Here is a 16,590-nt window from a genome sequence, read left to right as displayed (position 1 = left end):
CTTTGTGTTAGAAACTCTGTCCCTCTCTCTCGTGTATGTGTTGCTTAATACTCTTTATTTTACCACTTACGTCTCCTTAGTTAACCACCCACATCCTCTAAATTCTCCAAATAGTCTTTAGAATGATCATGACATATAACACACACTTAGAGAAAAAAAAAAAAAAAAAACCCTATTGTCATTAACATAACAGAGAATAAGGGGGTAGGGTGAGTTCGTAACACCCATAAATTTGATTAACAAGTATTAAAGTGCATTGTTCTTTTTTAACATAAACTACATTGGTCAAGGTTATATTTTTCTTTTAAAAAAATTATTTATTGAAATCATTTTTTTTTTTTTTTGGGAGTCACACAGTATTTAATTATAACAGTATTTATTTATTTACTTTTATTACTTCGCAATACAATATAACGAGAGTCTTTCGATTTTCGATTCTTTTTTAACTGAGTGCATTCGCTCACCCATTAACATGTTCAACAAAACCATTTAGCAAGACATTATGAATGTCCTATTTCTCTGTAAAGAAAACGAAAAAATTTTCAAGCCCAACACTGATCAAGTCATTAAAGCCCAAAATATCTTCTCAGGGAAAAAAAAAGTTTAGCCCAAAATATTTCAAAATGGACCCATTAAATAATTGGGCCAGTCTGTCCAGCCCAAAGTTGTCTTTATTCTATATATGAAGACGAAGTAGATCTTCTCACACCCCAAAAAAAAAAAAAAACAGAGCAAGGTCGAGATCGGAAAGCAGAGTCGTTTTGATTTCTGAAAACAGTTTTAGGTGAGTTTCTTAATCTATGATTCTTTTCTTGTATGTATGCTTAAATTTAATCTCTAATCAATTAGAAATCTCAATTAACTGTCACTTTACTAGTTATTCATAGTCTCTGTAGACCTTAATCTAGGGTTTATTTTTTGGTCAATGATTCACTTTGTTATTCTTATGAATCATGTGTAGACGAATTATTATTGTATTGGGTTTTGGCTTAATTTCATTGAAATTATATTACTTTTTGGATTGGTTCTTTGTTTCAGATAGTTTTTAGGTTGTTTATGTTGGTAAAGGTGAAGAATTTGTATCATGTTTATGTATATAACCTCTTTCCCAGTTGGGGAATCTTATTTTTGTTGAGACCCATTTCTGAATTTGGCCAGAAACATTGTAAATTTAGTGACTTTGAACTGAATAGATTTGTTTAGTATTCTGTGTGTGTGTGTGTGTGTGTGTGTGTGTGTGTGTGTGTGTGTGTGTGGTTAGGCGTTTTAGAAGCTTAAAAGAGCGTTTTTAAAACCCAAAACTCTGTTTTACAACCACAACTCCTCATAGCTTATTTTACAAGCGCTCATTTGAAACTCAAAACATTGTTTTCCAACAGTTTTTACAAACGCACCCTACATCATCTCCTAGATGGGAAATTTGGTTTCCGTGAACAAACCCATTTTCTGAATAGAGTAGAAACTGTTGAAAGTGATTGTAAAGGTCTCACCTTGTTGATATCTTTGGGCGCACTCTGGGAAGATGGTGACTTAGTGAATATATTTTAAGATTTAAGAAATGTAGTTTTTGTTATCCTGACTCTTGAGTGTGAAAAAGTATGTGTATGTAGTGAGCCTAGTAATTCTATATTTTTTTTTCCCCTTCACATTGATCATTCTTCTTTCTGAACTTTGTCATAAAAATCTCTTTCGAAATATTGAACCTTGTTTTTTGGACTCATCATATTGACGATTTAAAATTGACTTTAATGCCTGACAGGAAATGAGTGCTCGAGATAAACAGCACCATCAAAAGGAGCAGGTACACAATCTGTTTATAAAACTGTCAGATTTGTTGCCCAAGAGAAATATTTAATATTAAGGAATTATTTCAAAATATGTACTTTGTGACGGCAGAATCATTTGTAAACTATTTTCAAGATTTTTATTAATTTATGCTAAATCTTGTTTGCAATAAATATTTAATTACTTCTTTGACAAGACTACGAAAATGTAAGAATCTTGTGATCACCAATTTTGTTGAGGGTTGTTATCTGCATTTTGTGCTGTAGGCTTATCGGGACTCCCTTATTGAAGATTTGGCAGATGATTTTCGTTTGCCAATCAATCACAGGCCTACAGAAAATGTAGATCTGGATAATGTGGAACAAGCTTCATTGGACACGCAGTTGACATCATCTAATATTGGTTTTAGGCTTCTTCAAAAAATGGGATGGAAGGGGAAGGGTCTTGGGAAGGATGAGCAAGGTGTGCTTCAAGTGAAATGCTCTTAATCATACTATAGTTAATTCTTGTAGTATGTAATTTTATTTTATTCTTTAATCATTGATTCTCGAATCCTTTTTCTGCAACTAACATCTCTTTAAATTTCTTGCAATGCTTAAATTGAGCCATAAATTCACTCATATTATTATTTTAATCTACGTTGCACATGCTTTTAAGTTTGAATTTTCGACTACTTCCAAGCATTGCTAATATTTTTTTTCACTGCCTGATGACTGGTTTACAATTTTACATAATATTTGCTGCCTATAAGCTTAGGAATCAGTAATTTTTGTTTTATTTTTCTCCATTTTTTGCAAATATCTAACTCACATCCATTCATTAGTTAGTATGATTGATAAAATTTGTACATTCCTTCGTTGCAGGAATAATTGAGCCAATAAGATCTGGGATCAGAGATCCAAAATTAGGTGTTGGAAAACAAGAGCAAGATGATTTTTTTACTGCAGAAGAAAATATCCAGCGGAGAAAGCTTGATGTTGAGGTGGAGGAGACTGAAGAACATGCAAAGAAGAGGGAGGTATGCCTTTTAAATTGTAGTTGCCTATAAAAAAACTCGTAGTTGCTCCAAAATGTTCAATTATTAGTTAGTATTGTGGTTGATACTTTACTTCTTCTGAAACCCAAATCAAATAGCAGAAGGCTGCATATAGCATATATTTATGTCTTTTGACGGGAATGGTATATCATAGAGGACCATCAACTTTGGAAGGTCTTGAGAATTTCCTGCAGTTTTTATTACCTGGTGGCTTCTACTGCCTGCTTCGTGCACATTATGAAAATCCAGGTGTTAGCAGAACGTGAGCAGAAAATTCAAATTGAGGTGAAAGAAATACGCAAGGTGTTCTATTGTGATCTATGCAACAAGCAATACAAATTGGCTATGGAATTCGAGGCTCACCTTAGCTCATATGATCACAATCACAGAAAGGTAAGCATTTTACTTTGACCTTTACATTGACTGTTGACACTTAATTTTGATGTTTATGATAACCTTGTCTAAATTGCTACACCCTTGGATGAGATTTTCAGCGTTTTAAAGAAATGAGAGAAATGCATGGTACAAGCAGTCGGGATGATAGGCAAAAACGAGAACAGCAACGTCAGGAGAGAGAAATGGCTAAGTTTGCTCAGATGTATTTATTCCTTCACCCAAGCTATGCCTCGCCTTTTTTTTTGTTTTTTTTTTTTTTTGGGGGGGGGGGGATTTATATGTCATTCTAGAGCCTAATTGCCTCTCTCTCCTTTTTTTGGCCAATTAGGGAGAATGCTCGTAAGCAGCAGCAGCTGCAACAGCAACAGCAACAGCAACAGGAAGATTCTGGGTCTGCTCCAGTTCCCACTGAAGTGAGAGTTGCTACTGCACTCACAGATCAGGAACCGCGGAAGGTGTTGAAGTTTGGTTTTTCTTCTAAAGGTGGTACCTCCAAGGTGTGCCCAATCTCTCTCTCTCTCTCTCTCTCCTCTCTAATATCCAATCTGATTTTAGGACCTTGGATTTGTAATGCTGTATCTTTTAGTTTTGAAGTCCTTGATGCCATGGACTTCCCATGCAACTGTACATACATAATATTCATGCATGAAGTTATACATACAACTGTAATCAGGTGCCAGATTATTTAATTCTTCAATGTCTGGTTAATGCTGCAATGTCTGGGACACATCTTGTCAGTTGTGTCTCACAGCTTTCCTTTTAGACCAATATCAACTCACTTTAGAGTGTATAATTTGGGGAGGATATCCACTTGTCAGTTGTCACAATCATGACTTCTACCGAACTTTTATCTATACTATTTATAAGAGGATTCTCCTCTTTTGATTGGACTTTTATCATGTGGTTAAAAAGTACCCTCAAATTTTATGTTTAACAAGGAAAAAACTTGAGGACAATTCAATAAAAATATATCTCTAACTCCACTTAAAATGCCTACAAAATAGAACACTCTCCTATTAATCCATGTCTTCAAAACAAACTTATTCAAAATTAAAAAAAGAAAAAAAAAAGAAAATTATGATACTAGACCGAAAAAAAAAAAAAAAAAAAGCCTCATTGCACGTGCAAAGTGCGTGTGATGAGGAGGCTAGTTATATGTAATGTGATTTAATGTATGTATGGTGCGGTGAAGACTCTTTTATTATACATGTGGCATAAGGGAACTGTATCCACTTGTCACAACCATCATTTTTAATACCCAACCCTTATTATGTAGCTTGTGAGTTGTGACGTACCTCCTGCAGCTCTTTGGTTCATTCTAGTTCAATGGAAATTGGAGACTTTGTGTTTGTTAACAATGCAAAAATATTTGAAATTTGGTATAGGGAGTAGTAGCAACTCTGGTTAACAAATATTGTCTTGCTACTAATTCATTGGTTTTTATTTTTAACACAGAACTCATTTGGTAGTGCTGCAAAGAAAAAACCAAAAGTAGCTGTTGCATCAGTTTTTGGCAATGATAGTGATGAAGAAAAGTGAAATGTTATCCTTGCAGCTGAGCATCAGCATTGTACTTTATGTATTGCTAGCACTGCCTTCTGTTTAATGTTTATGTAGTTTATGATGTGACTCATGCCCACAGTTTTTTGCACTTGTATGGTTAGGGGTCAAATAAAACGCATTTTTTATGTTGAAAATTTAAGAGCATTGATAAGTGCAAATGATTTATTCGGAAAATTTCTAAGTTGAATGTAGGACTTACATTTTTTGAAGAGGGGTATATTCTATTATGCACAACTTACACTTGAAAATCAGGACTGCAACCACACAACAAGGGTGGCATCCTCAGTTGTATAGGTGCCATCATATATTAGAATTTTTATTTTTTGGCAATAACTGGTGATCCCAACTTTTTGTTCAATATTACAGGGGAGAAGTTGTAGGCGAAGTGATTAGGGTTGGGATAAAATGTACCTGCAAAATCTTGTCACTTTTGAGTTGGGAGTATGAGTGAAGCAATTTTAGGCTTTGCATGGGGTTTGAATGTCATTCTAGAACATGAATTAGCCTCAATTTTGAAGCTGCAATGGTCTTTCCAATTGCATATTGGTTGGACAGTGGAAAATAACAGTTTGGTCCCGTAGGATGATACTTGTGAGATAAACAGAAAGCTCAGCAGAGTAGAGCATTTCTGTATGTGTTTGGAAGCTCAAGAAATTACCCAACTGCCCCTTGGGATATTCTTAAAGTTTAGGGGAATGTTGGTAGAAAAATAAAGGCAATAGATTTAAAGACCATATTAAGTCTTATGAGGCATATGCTTATGCTATCTTTTTTGTTTCTTTCTTTGAAGTATACGCTTTGGCTCCTCCCTTTGCAGTGCTTAGAATGAAGCTTTGTGTTTTTCTTTTTTTCTTTTTTGGGGTGGAGGGTGATAAATCATATGGTAAACTTTCATGAATGAAGGATAAAGTGGGAAATCAATGCAAGTTCCAAAAAATTACAGTATGCAAGGTAATGGCTTTGGCTGTCTCGGACGTCTTAACAATGTTGAAGAACCTTAATAATTTTTGAATTAGAGGGAGCTGCAGAACTTGCAGCCATTTTATTGTATATTTTGAACTTTACATTATTATGGCAAGAGTATTACATCTCAGGACCTTGTATAGCCTCCTTTCTAGTTTGAATTTGAAAAAAAACTAATGTACATATATTTCCCCGTCAAATCTAATTCTCTCCTAGACTTTAAATGCTGCTGAGGATGAAATATATACTGCCCATTTCTTACCTTCAGCATGTAGAAATTAGAGGATAAGTTGTATTTCCTTGCAATCTGTATAAATAAGGCACTAGACACGCCCATGATTATTGTCTGTTAACCATCATGAAGTTATGTAGATTACATCGCTTAACCACAAACAACAATACCTATAAATTGCTTATAAATATGATCACAACATATAAATAACCAGACAGGAGGGTCACTAAGCAGCTTCGGCAAAACCCAGTTGGAGATCACCAAAATCAAACACAGTGTGGTACACCCCCATAAACACATCTCCAAGAATCCTGCAAGCATGTAATTTCAGCATGAGATATGAAACTCAAGGAAAATGCACATAAGCATGAATTTTTGAAATGCAATGTTACCATGCATATGTTATCTATGACAAAGGCTAAAAATAGATACCACAGAGGACCGCGTGGAGCAGGGACATCTAGAGCCATAAATCCACTGATGCAGATGGTAGAAAGGCCTTCTCCGGTTCTCAGAATATACTGAAAATAGGCCAAGTGGTTACAGAACATGAAGAACTATTAGTACTCCGAAATAATGAAAATGAAGACATGCAAAATGATATTGGTATGTACTCATGTTTCTTTAAGTTGGTTTAACTACCCAATGCAAACGAAGTTATTCTGAATTCTGCAGGTACTGACTTTTCATCCAAATTATCATGTGCTTGCACTAGTCGCAAATTTTATAAGAGTATTATCAAGGCCTTCTCCAACACAATACATAGTGATATCTATAACACAATTTAATAACAAGATTTAAATTATATAATTATAATATTGTTATATATAGAGAGAGAGAATATATTATTAAAATGAATATTTTTTAAATATATCATAATCAATTGACTAATTTGAACATATTCAAGAATATTTTTTTAAAAAATATGTACATCTCCATTCCATGGAACACATGTAACATGTCACATTTAGTTTAAATTATTATATTAAGTTTAAAATTGTAGCATTTTTTTTCCAAATATAAGTTTAATACCTATATTATTGAAACTTGAATTTTAATAATCTTGTGAATATTTATCATTTATATTGCTTTTTTTATGGCTTATATCTCTAATTTTTAATATCTATTTTGTTTGTATTTTTGAGCCCAAAACTAAAGAGTTTGACCTAAATAAAATAAATTTTCATATTTTTCAACCCAAAAATTAAGAAAAAAGTGAAATTTTGAGCTTAAAAAAAATCAATTTAAGGTCAATTAATACGAAATGAATTGATGGACCGAAAAGAACCAAATTGAACCAAATAGACCAAATTGGAGTAAAAAGGACCGAAGTAGACCGAAATAGACCCAATTGGACCGAAATGCTAAGCAAATGTAGCTTATGTATAGCAACAATAAATGTTATGCTTTATCTTTTAGATATTTTACAAATATAGATGACTTGCTGCTATTGATGTAACGGCCCCACCCCAACTGTGTAGTAGTTATTGTGGGCCCGTTACAATTGATGTTGCCATTCTATTCTCAATTCCCATGTGAAAAGGCAAAACTTAATATTAGTAGGATGAGAGTGTTGAAAGCAGCTTTGGCCTTAAAACTTTATTAAGATTGAAAGGGTCCTAAATTACACCGGAACTTTTGCATTAATGTTAATAACCTCAGTTTAGTCTCTCTAACTTGACTTCTCTGATACTACAAACATATTATGGATATTGATGCAAACGATTCCATTGCATACCAATTATAGACAAACTATTTTAGTAAATGTTTCTGAAGCTTATGTTTCAACCCAAAAATGTACTGTAATCTTGTGCAAAACAAGGAAGCAACCCAACTCTACCAATGAATTTAACAAACACATACAACTATATATCATGAATTTGTAGAAACATTTGCCATATCAAAATCTAACCTGTTCAGGAGTGAGGGTGAAAGGTTTTTCTCCGATGGTGAATGTAACGTTGGGCATGTTTGAAATCTTCTCACATTCTATTACTGCTTCTGCTGATGGACTTGGCAAGCTATCACACAGCTGTTAAAGATCAAAACCAACACTTAATGCTTCTGAAAAAATTATAGCCAATTTGAACTTCTAAATGGTGGGCGTGAATATAGTATGTCACCTCATTGACATATTGAAGTACTTTGTCCTTTGTTCCCTTTTGTCTTAGCTGTGTCTGGACCCAAATAACAGTCATTTCACAAGCAGTGCACAAAAGATCGTCCCCAGGCAATGATACATTCATGTTTTCCCTCCCAACCACACTTTGTATTACAGAGCTGCATGAAATTGGGTATGAAAGTCAGTTTGATATACATTTGCAGGAAGCTCAAATTTTTGCGTTGCGCTTAACCTTCTGAAAGTAACTTCTTATCCTAGTAGTCTCATGATACCAATTTCCATGCATTGTGTACGAATGGTACATCCTACTTGAAATTGCCTTACTATGAATCATTTCCTAAGGATGTAGACAGCTGATATGAAGTTTGTAAAATCAACCATTGATGAGAATGAATAACCATGAAGCAATAAAAACTCACTCACCGAGCCCTATTAAACAGACATAAACCAATCTGGGAACATACTTTGTTAGGTGTCACCTGCAAATCATGAAGATAGTATGTAGAGATTAAAAAAAAACTAGATTTGTACATAGAGAGTAAGATGACAAGTAGATTGAAAATATAAAAACAACCCACCCCTGATACTAAGAGATCCCAAATTAAGTCTCCGTACTGGGTTACAACTTGTTTACATTCTGCACTCACAAACCCTTCAGCTCCAATGGCATGGTTTATTTCAGTGATAACAGGCTGGAAATGATGGTCAGTAAGTAAGAATTTGATCCCAAAAGAAAAGAAAATGACAGAAAAAGATGAGAAATCAATCCTGAAGGTCCTAACGAAAATAATCTGATTTTCCAATAGATGGAAGCACATACTGTTGGACCAACGAGTAAGGACGTTCCTGAATCCACAATAGCAGCACAACCACCCTCGCAGATACCTGACAGAAATAGTAATAAATTTTCAAAATTAGTTTTTGAAGAACTTTAAGACTGTAATAAGGGATGTACACTACAAAAGCAGAGGTCATGAACAAGTACTGGTTTTTTTTACATAGAGAGCCAATCTAAGTGTAGCAGATAGATGGTTATTGGAAATTTATATATTCAGTTGTTTCTATTTTCTACACCTTATGATATCTCCTCAAGTACATCTGAATATAAAGATTTGTCAGTGCTCAAAAAACAATAAAATGGACTGCTGCTATGATTAAATTTCTATGAAATCACCTGTTGAATGGTTCCCAATGAGAAAATCTCCCATGTCAAACTGAAGCAAAGAACAGAAAATTTAAAAATCAACTCATCATTTCCAGGGAAGCAAGCACAAGGAAAAGGGACAACTTTTCCGAACATTTTATTTTTATTTACTTACCTGCCAGTAGCCCTTTTTAGTGACTGGAACATAAGTATGCTTTCCTTTATAGTGCTTTGGATCAACACCACCGAAAACAATTTCACCTCCCTCTTTTGCATTTGGATCTCGGTTAAACCAGAATGAGAAAACGTCATCATCTACCAGATTTTGCCGCAACATATTGTACCTGTGTTCTTATATAATAAATCAGGCTAACCAAGGTACCAAGGATTTTGAAGAGAAAAAAAATGTAGTGGTCTTAATTCTGAGGAGAAAAAACTTAAATACAATATTTCACATCTAACTAAACAGAAATTTACCACACTGGCACAGCATCCCCAACTGAAATCTCTTGAAACCCAAGCCCAAGTATTCCATCAAACTTTGCTAACAAAAATGCCAGACTGCCCTCTCGTGTAGCCTCAATGAAAATCTGAATAAGAAAGGCAAAGAATAAAAAAGATTACTTGTTCTCCTTTACTGAATCATTAAGAAAAACCAGTTTCAAGAAAGACTTAGGGGGAAAAAAACCCACTTGATTCTTGACAGGAAGATTCCCAACTTCAACACTGTCTTGACTGAAGAAACCAGAAATTGATCCAGATCCATAATTTATTTCACAAGATTTTCCTGAATTACAATTTAATATGTATTACTTCGATTTTCTATTAGAAACACCTTTATTACTTCTAAATAGCTTGTCTATATACAGTCATGGATAAAAAACTATTTACAACATTAAACTGCTAGTTGCTAACTTTACCAATCTTGCTATATGAAGTGGACTTGGTTGACTTGTACTTAGAATGGAAATAGCAAGCAATCTGCAAATTAGTGAGTCAATAAATACTTGTATTAGGTGATACTGCAAGGTCACAAAATAAAATCAAGAAAAACTTACAGAAAAAAAGCATTTTGATGATGGAACCCATAGATTGGAACTTCCTGTATCAAATATGACAGTGAAATTCTGTGGGGGTGTGCCAACTCCAATCTGCCCATAGTATTGAGCATCCAAATAGTTCTTAAGAGGTACTGTCACTTCATCTGAACTACCCAAATAGTTGTATATGCCCTTCACACCCTCTCCTGACTTTTTTCTTGCCATTTTGGCAGCAGTGATACTTTGAAGATCCAGGGGTCGCTTCTTCAAATTAATCCTCACAATGCCATTTGAAGAAGCAGGAAGAAGTAAGCATGTTAAAGCCCATAAACAGAATGCCAGAAGAAGATACTTATGCCCCATGTTTACTGAAAACACTGTCAATAAGGCAACAAAAAGTAAGCAGAAAAGCCTTTTCACATGCATAAATCTACAGGAGGCAAGCAATAATGGAACACGAAGAAGAAGTATGTGCCATTCTGGTGCTAATATAACATCAGAAAGAGCCATTGAAGGACGCTTTTCGGAATCCTTAAAAATGGAAATAATTACTACAGAGACTCAGATGCTTTCTAGAAGAAAAAAAAAAACTTTGATCTTATCACTAGAAGGCATAATAGAAGAACAAAATATGATTAAGAGAGTAGGTGAATTTGCTCAGATGGTAAAGTTATGAGTGTTGATATCACAAAAACCATGTCAAAAAACAAGGCTTTACCAAAAACATCAATACTAATTAATTAAGGCAATCATATCTTCAAGGGGACAATAGAACATGGATAGACACTAATATAAGACGGAAATCAATAAGGTGCAGCACTTGTCTAAATTGAAGAAATTACAGAAACTAAAAGCAACCCTCAAAATATAGGATCATAACTTGTAGACATGCAGATCATGATAAGAGGATCGCAAACCTGTATTCCAACACACTGATTACTTTTGATGATAAAGGATTGTCAAAGAAACCAATTGAAAAAAACATAATTAAGATTTCAATTTACTGTGGAATACAAGTAACTTTTAAGCCATAATAGTTTGAGGCTATGAGCCGTGACAGTGATTAAGGCCTATCAGAATTCAAGAACAGTTTCCAGGTGATTTGCTTCTATCTTAGGATTTACTTTTATACTATGCACATAAAACTCATACCAGCAAATGAGAAATACACAAAAGGAAGATTATAAAATCTTTTCAGAAGGCACTTCTGATAGATCACAAATTCACACACAAATCAACCAACCCCATATCTAGATTGGGTGGAGTTAGAAAAAATAATAATAAATAAAACCAATAATCATAGCATATTAATCTGATTAGAAGGATAACCTGGGTACAAGAGCAGTCAAAGTTTAACCAAACACAAGCTAGCAAAGTTCTTTCACAAGTGAGAAAAGGAAAATGGAAAATTTTAAAACCGAAAGAGAAACTACTTGCTTAAGCTATGGATTAGAGCATCATAGCACCCCAAAAAAAAAAAGATTTATGATGAAGATATAAAAAGATCACTGATAATCTGATATTAATGATCAACATATTGTAAAGACTATTGTATTGTGCTGCACGTGATGATGAATAGTGAATACAGAGAGTATAAGTCAAACCTTGCATAAAGGTTCAAGTTACGAAGGTGCTGAAGCTGAGATAATATTTCTAGGCTCTAACCTACATATCCGCATAAATAGGAGAGAAGGAAGATATCTCTAGATTCATTTTTGTCCTCAACCATATAAATTATCTTTATGGCAAACACAAGCCACGTGCCTACCTATCAAAGGCTTTTCTTACTCGTTAGTAACTTGCACAATCATGTGTTTTATGCATGGCATGCAAACACTGAGTTATAGTACTTACTTTGTCTGAAAACTTTTAACATTGTTTTTTTCTTTTTGGCAGAACTTTTTTCCCAAATGGGTTGGAAAAAAATTACCCACCTTTAATAGCAATGTACATAACCATTCATGTTTGTTTTTAACCCAATAGTTATTTGATTTATTTAAATTACATAATAAATCATATGATTTAAAATACATGTAGGGAACCTCGCCATAATGTTAATTTTTGTTGTTATTGTTAGATTAAAATATGTGTAGATGGTAATTGAATATGTAACCTACAAAGGCCCTAATCTACATAGAAAATTTCTCTTGCAAGTCACTTATTAACAATCCAATGAGTAAATATCATCTAGAAAATTGGTAGGAACAACATTTGACAAAAAAAAAAAATGTATAATATTAAATTATATGAATATTCACTCATTAGATTGTTACATGGATGACTTGGTAAACCTGTTATAAAAGATATTTTTTTCACATCTGCTAAGGTGAAAAAAAATTCGAATTTGTTTTCACTTCATGATCATTACCCTTTTCTTTATTTTGATGAAAGAAAGCTAGTAGCAAAACAATAAAACTACTGGTGACCTTGTTCATCTAATTTGCGTTTGGTGTGGTTAGGCACTAGCTTCTTTAATCTTGACAACCGAAAGTACCTAGAAGTTTCCACAAGATGTGCACCAAGGCTTGGACAAGTGAAGAGCGGGATGGCATTGTTCCCATACTAACTATGAAATTGAAAGCAGAGTTCTTTGAGAAAAGCTTATGGTGCATGATTGTACAATTGTACTCTAGCTAGGAAAGTAGCACATAATATTTTTTTCCCCTTCTTTGAGCTATAACACAGTTTTCATGCGGTAGCATAAGAAAATGACATCCAATGGTTGCATTTTTTTCTGAAGAATTAAGCGTTGATGGCAGGCAATCATTTTCATTTGCATTTGTTTCTTTGGAAAATGGCAGAAAAGGACAATTAGAATGACATACGTACACAGGAAGCTATTTGATTGTTTTCATGCCAATTTGGAAGCATATATGATGGACTCGTGGAAGCAACCTAGTCCATGAGTTCCAAGTAACTACCAAACCTTACTCTTATGTCAAAAACCTTACTCTTAGTTACTGCTCTTCCTAACATTTTTTGACACGCATGTAGGTCAAACATATTTATGAGAACAAACAAAAGAGAGGAAAAATAAAATTGCAGCCTATGTATGTTATATATTCAATTACACTGCTTCTTCATTATCAGTTTGCCTCTACAATGAGCAAGTTGTATCCACTCATTTTAGTAAAGGTATTGAGCTATTGGAACTTTTTTATTTTTTATTTTTTATTTTTAATTCAATAGTTACAATAGGTGAAAAAGATTTGAACTCTATATATTTTCATTTTAAACACTAGCAGGTGTTAATTGAGTTACAAAACTCTCTTGGCCAACTAATACGATTTGAAAAAAAAATTATGAAAAGCTAATATGTATTTAATTCCACAATAAACGTATATGTTATGATCCTAGTATCCTACATGGATTAAGTATAAATTTAACCATGTGTTTATAAACTCTTGAACACCTTCACCTTGCAAGCTGGTTTTCAAGAGTGAGTTCTGCCTATGAGTTTTTAATTACTATATTAGTCTACCTTATAACTATATTTAAGATTATACGGAAATACAATTTAACCTCTTTATTTTTGGGGTAAATAGCTACAGTTTTAACAAATCCTTTTGGAGTACTCTCTATGCAAATATGGTATACAAGTCTTTACTCTTTTAGGGTCCATTTGGATACTACTTATTTTGTTAAAAACTGAAAAACAATAAAAAATAATAAAAAAGTTACTGTTCACGCATTTGGCACTGTTCATAAGCCTAAAATCAATGTTCATGGACAATGAACAATGCCAGACGCGTGTCCAAGGAAAAAAAAAAAAAAAAAAAAAAAACGCAGAAAACTCAACGCAAGAAGCGCAATACCCAAACACCACCTTAATATCATAATAACAAATGATATTAGATCAACTTGATCACACCGTGACTAGCAATTCCTAATTTAATCCGTAAGAAATTAGATGAGATCTATTCGTATCAACTTGAATCATGAATGTCTTTATTTGAAACACATAAGCGACAGTTGAGATAAAAAAAAACTTTTGGCATACTTTAAGATTCTCATAATATAAATAACACAAACTTTTTAACCTACCAGACCAACGTGTGGAGCACAAAAGGTCAATTATTCTTTTAAATAAATTATAAATGTGACAATGTTGTGCCACTAAATTCAATTAGTTTTTTAATGAAAAATTTTAATTACATTTCCTTATATATTATATATTAAGTTTCTCAATTAAATTTAAACTCTTGGTTGTAGACTTGTAGTGATTAATGTACCACAAATAGTATTATCCGTTGCAAGTATAATTAAATTCAATATAGCTATGTGTTTGAATTTAATTGACAAACCTAATATACAACTACAACATCTACAAATTACTTATGAAAAAATAATTTTTTTTGCAAAATTTTATTATTCTAAATTTCAAATATTTAATGAATTTCTCATATCTTTCAACTAGTTGTCCCAAAAAAGACACCCTATAGTTATCAAGCACCAGTATATGAATTACAGGCCCATTGGCATAGAGACCCAAACTCTTGAAAACAGAAGTACATTATAGGTAACTGGCCCATAATCATGTCTCCGTTGGATAGTATAAGTATTTGATCCAACATCCAAATTTGAACCCGTCCCATCTGGCATTTATTTGGATATTTAGACTATTTGAAAAAAAGTTAGCTTATTTTTTCACTTAAAATGGATTACATTGCACTGTTAAGCAGGTCTTATTATTTCAAAATTCTGCTATATATATATATATATATATATATATATATATGAGAAATGCTAACGAATGCGTATTCGTTAATAATCCATTTAAAGAAAATTTTTATGCGAAAAAAAAAAAAAACAATTAGGTTATGTTTGGTAATAGATTTTATTTTCTATTTTCAAAAACTTGTTTTTGGGAATATTTAAAAAAAAAACAATTTTCTTATATTTTTGAAATCAAAAACAATTTGATTAGTTGAAATTAAAAAAATAGTTTTTTAAAAAAAAATAGAAAATACTAAAATATGTTGTTACTAGGATTTGAACTCTAATACTAATTCATTAAATGAGACAAATTTATTAAATTAAATGTGTGTTTTCATTAACTTTTGAAAATTAGAAACTGAAAACAGTTTTTCTACAGGTTTTTAGTTTCTTTCACAAATTGAGTTTTGAGAACATTTTTTTGTTTTTGGGTTGTCAAACAAGTTTTTTAATTTAAAAAATATAAAATTGTTTTTGAAAACAGAAAATAATGGGAAAAAATAGTTACCAAACATACCCTTAAAGTTTTGACAATTTTTTTATTTCCTATAAAAGTGGTGTCAAAATTTTCCTAAATGAATTGTTAATCAATGCCTTAAAAGTATTTGTTAGTATAACCATTTTTCTATATACTTTCAGTAAAAAAAAAACAAAAAAGTTTTAACAAAATAAGTTAATCTCAGTCCTTTATACACAGAAGTGAGAAAGTGAAATAAGAAATCACACCAGTTTTTCTAAAATTTTTGAACTATTTTAGTACAAAAACTTACCTTTTTTTTTTTTTTACACAATATCAATCCCTACATTAGATATTTTTTTTACACGTACACTTTTAATAAATCCCTTTATCAGTATACAGTACACTCTCTATTATTTAAATGATATTTGTATTTCTTTTATTATTATTTTATGGGTAAATTTCACACCAGAACATTTTAAAACCATCAATTTAGTCCTTGAAAGACAACTTTGTCCTAATATACCAAACGCCGTTAGTGATCCTCTCTTCTGTCTCTCTTTCTTCCCTCTTAGAAAACCTCCATGAATACTCTTTACAAATAATCCATAAAAAAAAATAAAAAATAAAACCAAAATCTCACTGACCTGAAAACGCTACAAAAAAAAAAAAAAACACTTATAGCATTCTTCACTATCCACCACACACAGAAACGATCCAAAACTCGTACTATCGAATCTAATGGCTGCGTTCTGATCTGCCTCCTCGTCAGCCAGAGGAGTGTTCGCTCTTTCGCCGTGGCTAAGATTCAGTTAGAGAGGAAAAGAGAGTTCTGAGATAGAGAACTCAGGGAAGAGAGTTTTCTTTTTTCTTTTTGAGAAACAGAGAAGAGAGTAAGAGTGGAGAGAAACGAGACAGAATAGAGAGAGGGAGAGAGAGAAAGAAGAGAGCAGTAACGGGGTTCGGTCCGTTAGGGACAAAGTTGTCTTTTGAGGATCAAATGGGTAGGTTTTAAAATGTTTTGGATCTGGTTGGTATTATCACGGAGATTGTAGGAAACTAGCATTAAAAAACTAACTATTCAGTTAGTTGGACCCGTTTGCAAACATTTTGTAGTTCTAACAACTCGAGGCTTA

General features: G+C 32.9%; 2 protein-coding genes across 3 annotated transcripts; one reads left to right on the top strand and one right to left on the bottom strand.

Annotated features, from left to right (window-relative positions):
- The first annotated feature begins 708 nt into the window (after nucleotides 1-708).
- Nucleotides 709-5,028, top strand: LOC115979131 (G patch domain-containing protein 8). Its single transcript, XM_031101097.1, has 8 exons — nucleotides 709-784; nucleotides 1,760-1,801; nucleotides 2,052-2,247; nucleotides 2,649-2,803; nucleotides 3,071-3,214; nucleotides 3,316-3,419; nucleotides 3,546-3,714; nucleotides 4,673-5,028. Exons 2-8 carry the CDS (start codon nucleotides 1,763-1,765, stop codon nucleotides 4,754-4,756), a joined length of 891 nt encoding a protein of 296 aa, XP_030956957.1. The 5' UTR covers nucleotides 709-784; nucleotides 1,760-1,762; the 3' UTR covers nucleotides 4,757-5,028.
- A 792-nt stretch (nucleotides 5,029-5,820) lies between these two features.
- On the bottom strand, nucleotides 5,821-11,987 carry LOC115979130 (aspartic proteinase-like). Of its 2 annotated transcripts, none has more exons than XM_031101094.1 (14): nucleotides 11,886-11,987; nucleotides 10,300-10,658; nucleotides 10,162-10,222; nucleotides 9,934-10,028; nucleotides 9,719-9,831; nucleotides 9,417-9,585; nucleotides 9,272-9,311; nucleotides 8,918-8,982; nucleotides 8,676-8,789; nucleotides 8,521-8,576; nucleotides 8,099-8,255; nucleotides 7,888-8,007; nucleotides 6,408-6,496; nucleotides 5,821-6,286 (listed from the first exon to the last, which is right to left on the bottom strand). In XM_031101094.1, the coding sequence occupies exons 1-14, from the start codon at nucleotides 11,890-11,892 to the stop codon at nucleotides 6,202-6,204; spliced, it is 1,530 nt and encodes a 509-aa protein (XP_030956954.1). In that variant the 5' UTR covers nucleotides 11,893-11,987; the 3' UTR covers nucleotides 5,821-6,201. The 2 variants fall into 2 exon arrangements, with proteins under 2 accessions (XP_030956954.1, XP_030956955.1); XM_031101095.1 differs by lacking the exon at nucleotides 11,886-11,987 and adding an exon at nucleotides 11,611-11,772.
- Between the last annotated feature and the right edge of the window lie 4,603 nt (nucleotides 11,988-16,590).

Source organism: Quercus lobata, chromosome 3 (genome assembly GCF_001633185.2).
Source record: "Quercus lobata isolate SW786 chromosome 3, ValleyOak3.0 Primary Assembly, whole genome shotgun sequence".
NCBI lineage: Eukaryota > Viridiplantae > Streptophyta > Magnoliopsida > Fagales > Fagaceae > Quercus > Quercus lobata.
The sequence above is the reverse complement of the archived record's forward strand: the minus strand, read 5'-3'. Positions and strand labels throughout refer to the sequence as shown.

Bases quoted from the DNA above. Each gene is read 5' to 3' on its own strand.
- LOC115979131 (XM_031101097.1), top strand. From the start codon at position 1,763: ATGAGTGCTCGAGATAAACAGCACCATCAAAAGGAGCAG. The intron at 3,215-3,315 runs GTAAGCATTTTA...TGAGATTTTCAG, and splicing joins ATGATCACAATCACAGAAAG to CGTTTTAAAGAAATGAGAGA. The intron at 3,715-4,672 runs GTGTGCCCAATC...TTTTTAACACAG, and splicing joins CTAAAGGTGGTACCTCCAAG to AACTCATTTGGTAGTGCTGC.
- LOC115979130 (XM_031101094.1), bottom strand. The intron at 9,832-9,933 runs GTGGGTTTTTTT...TTTCTTATTCAG, and splicing joins ATCTTCCTGTCAAGAATCAA to ATTTTCATTGAGGCTACACG. The intron at 8,983-9,271 runs GTGATTTCATAG...TATTTCTGTCAG, and splicing joins CATTGGGAACCATTCAACAG to GTATCTGCGAGGGTGGTTGT.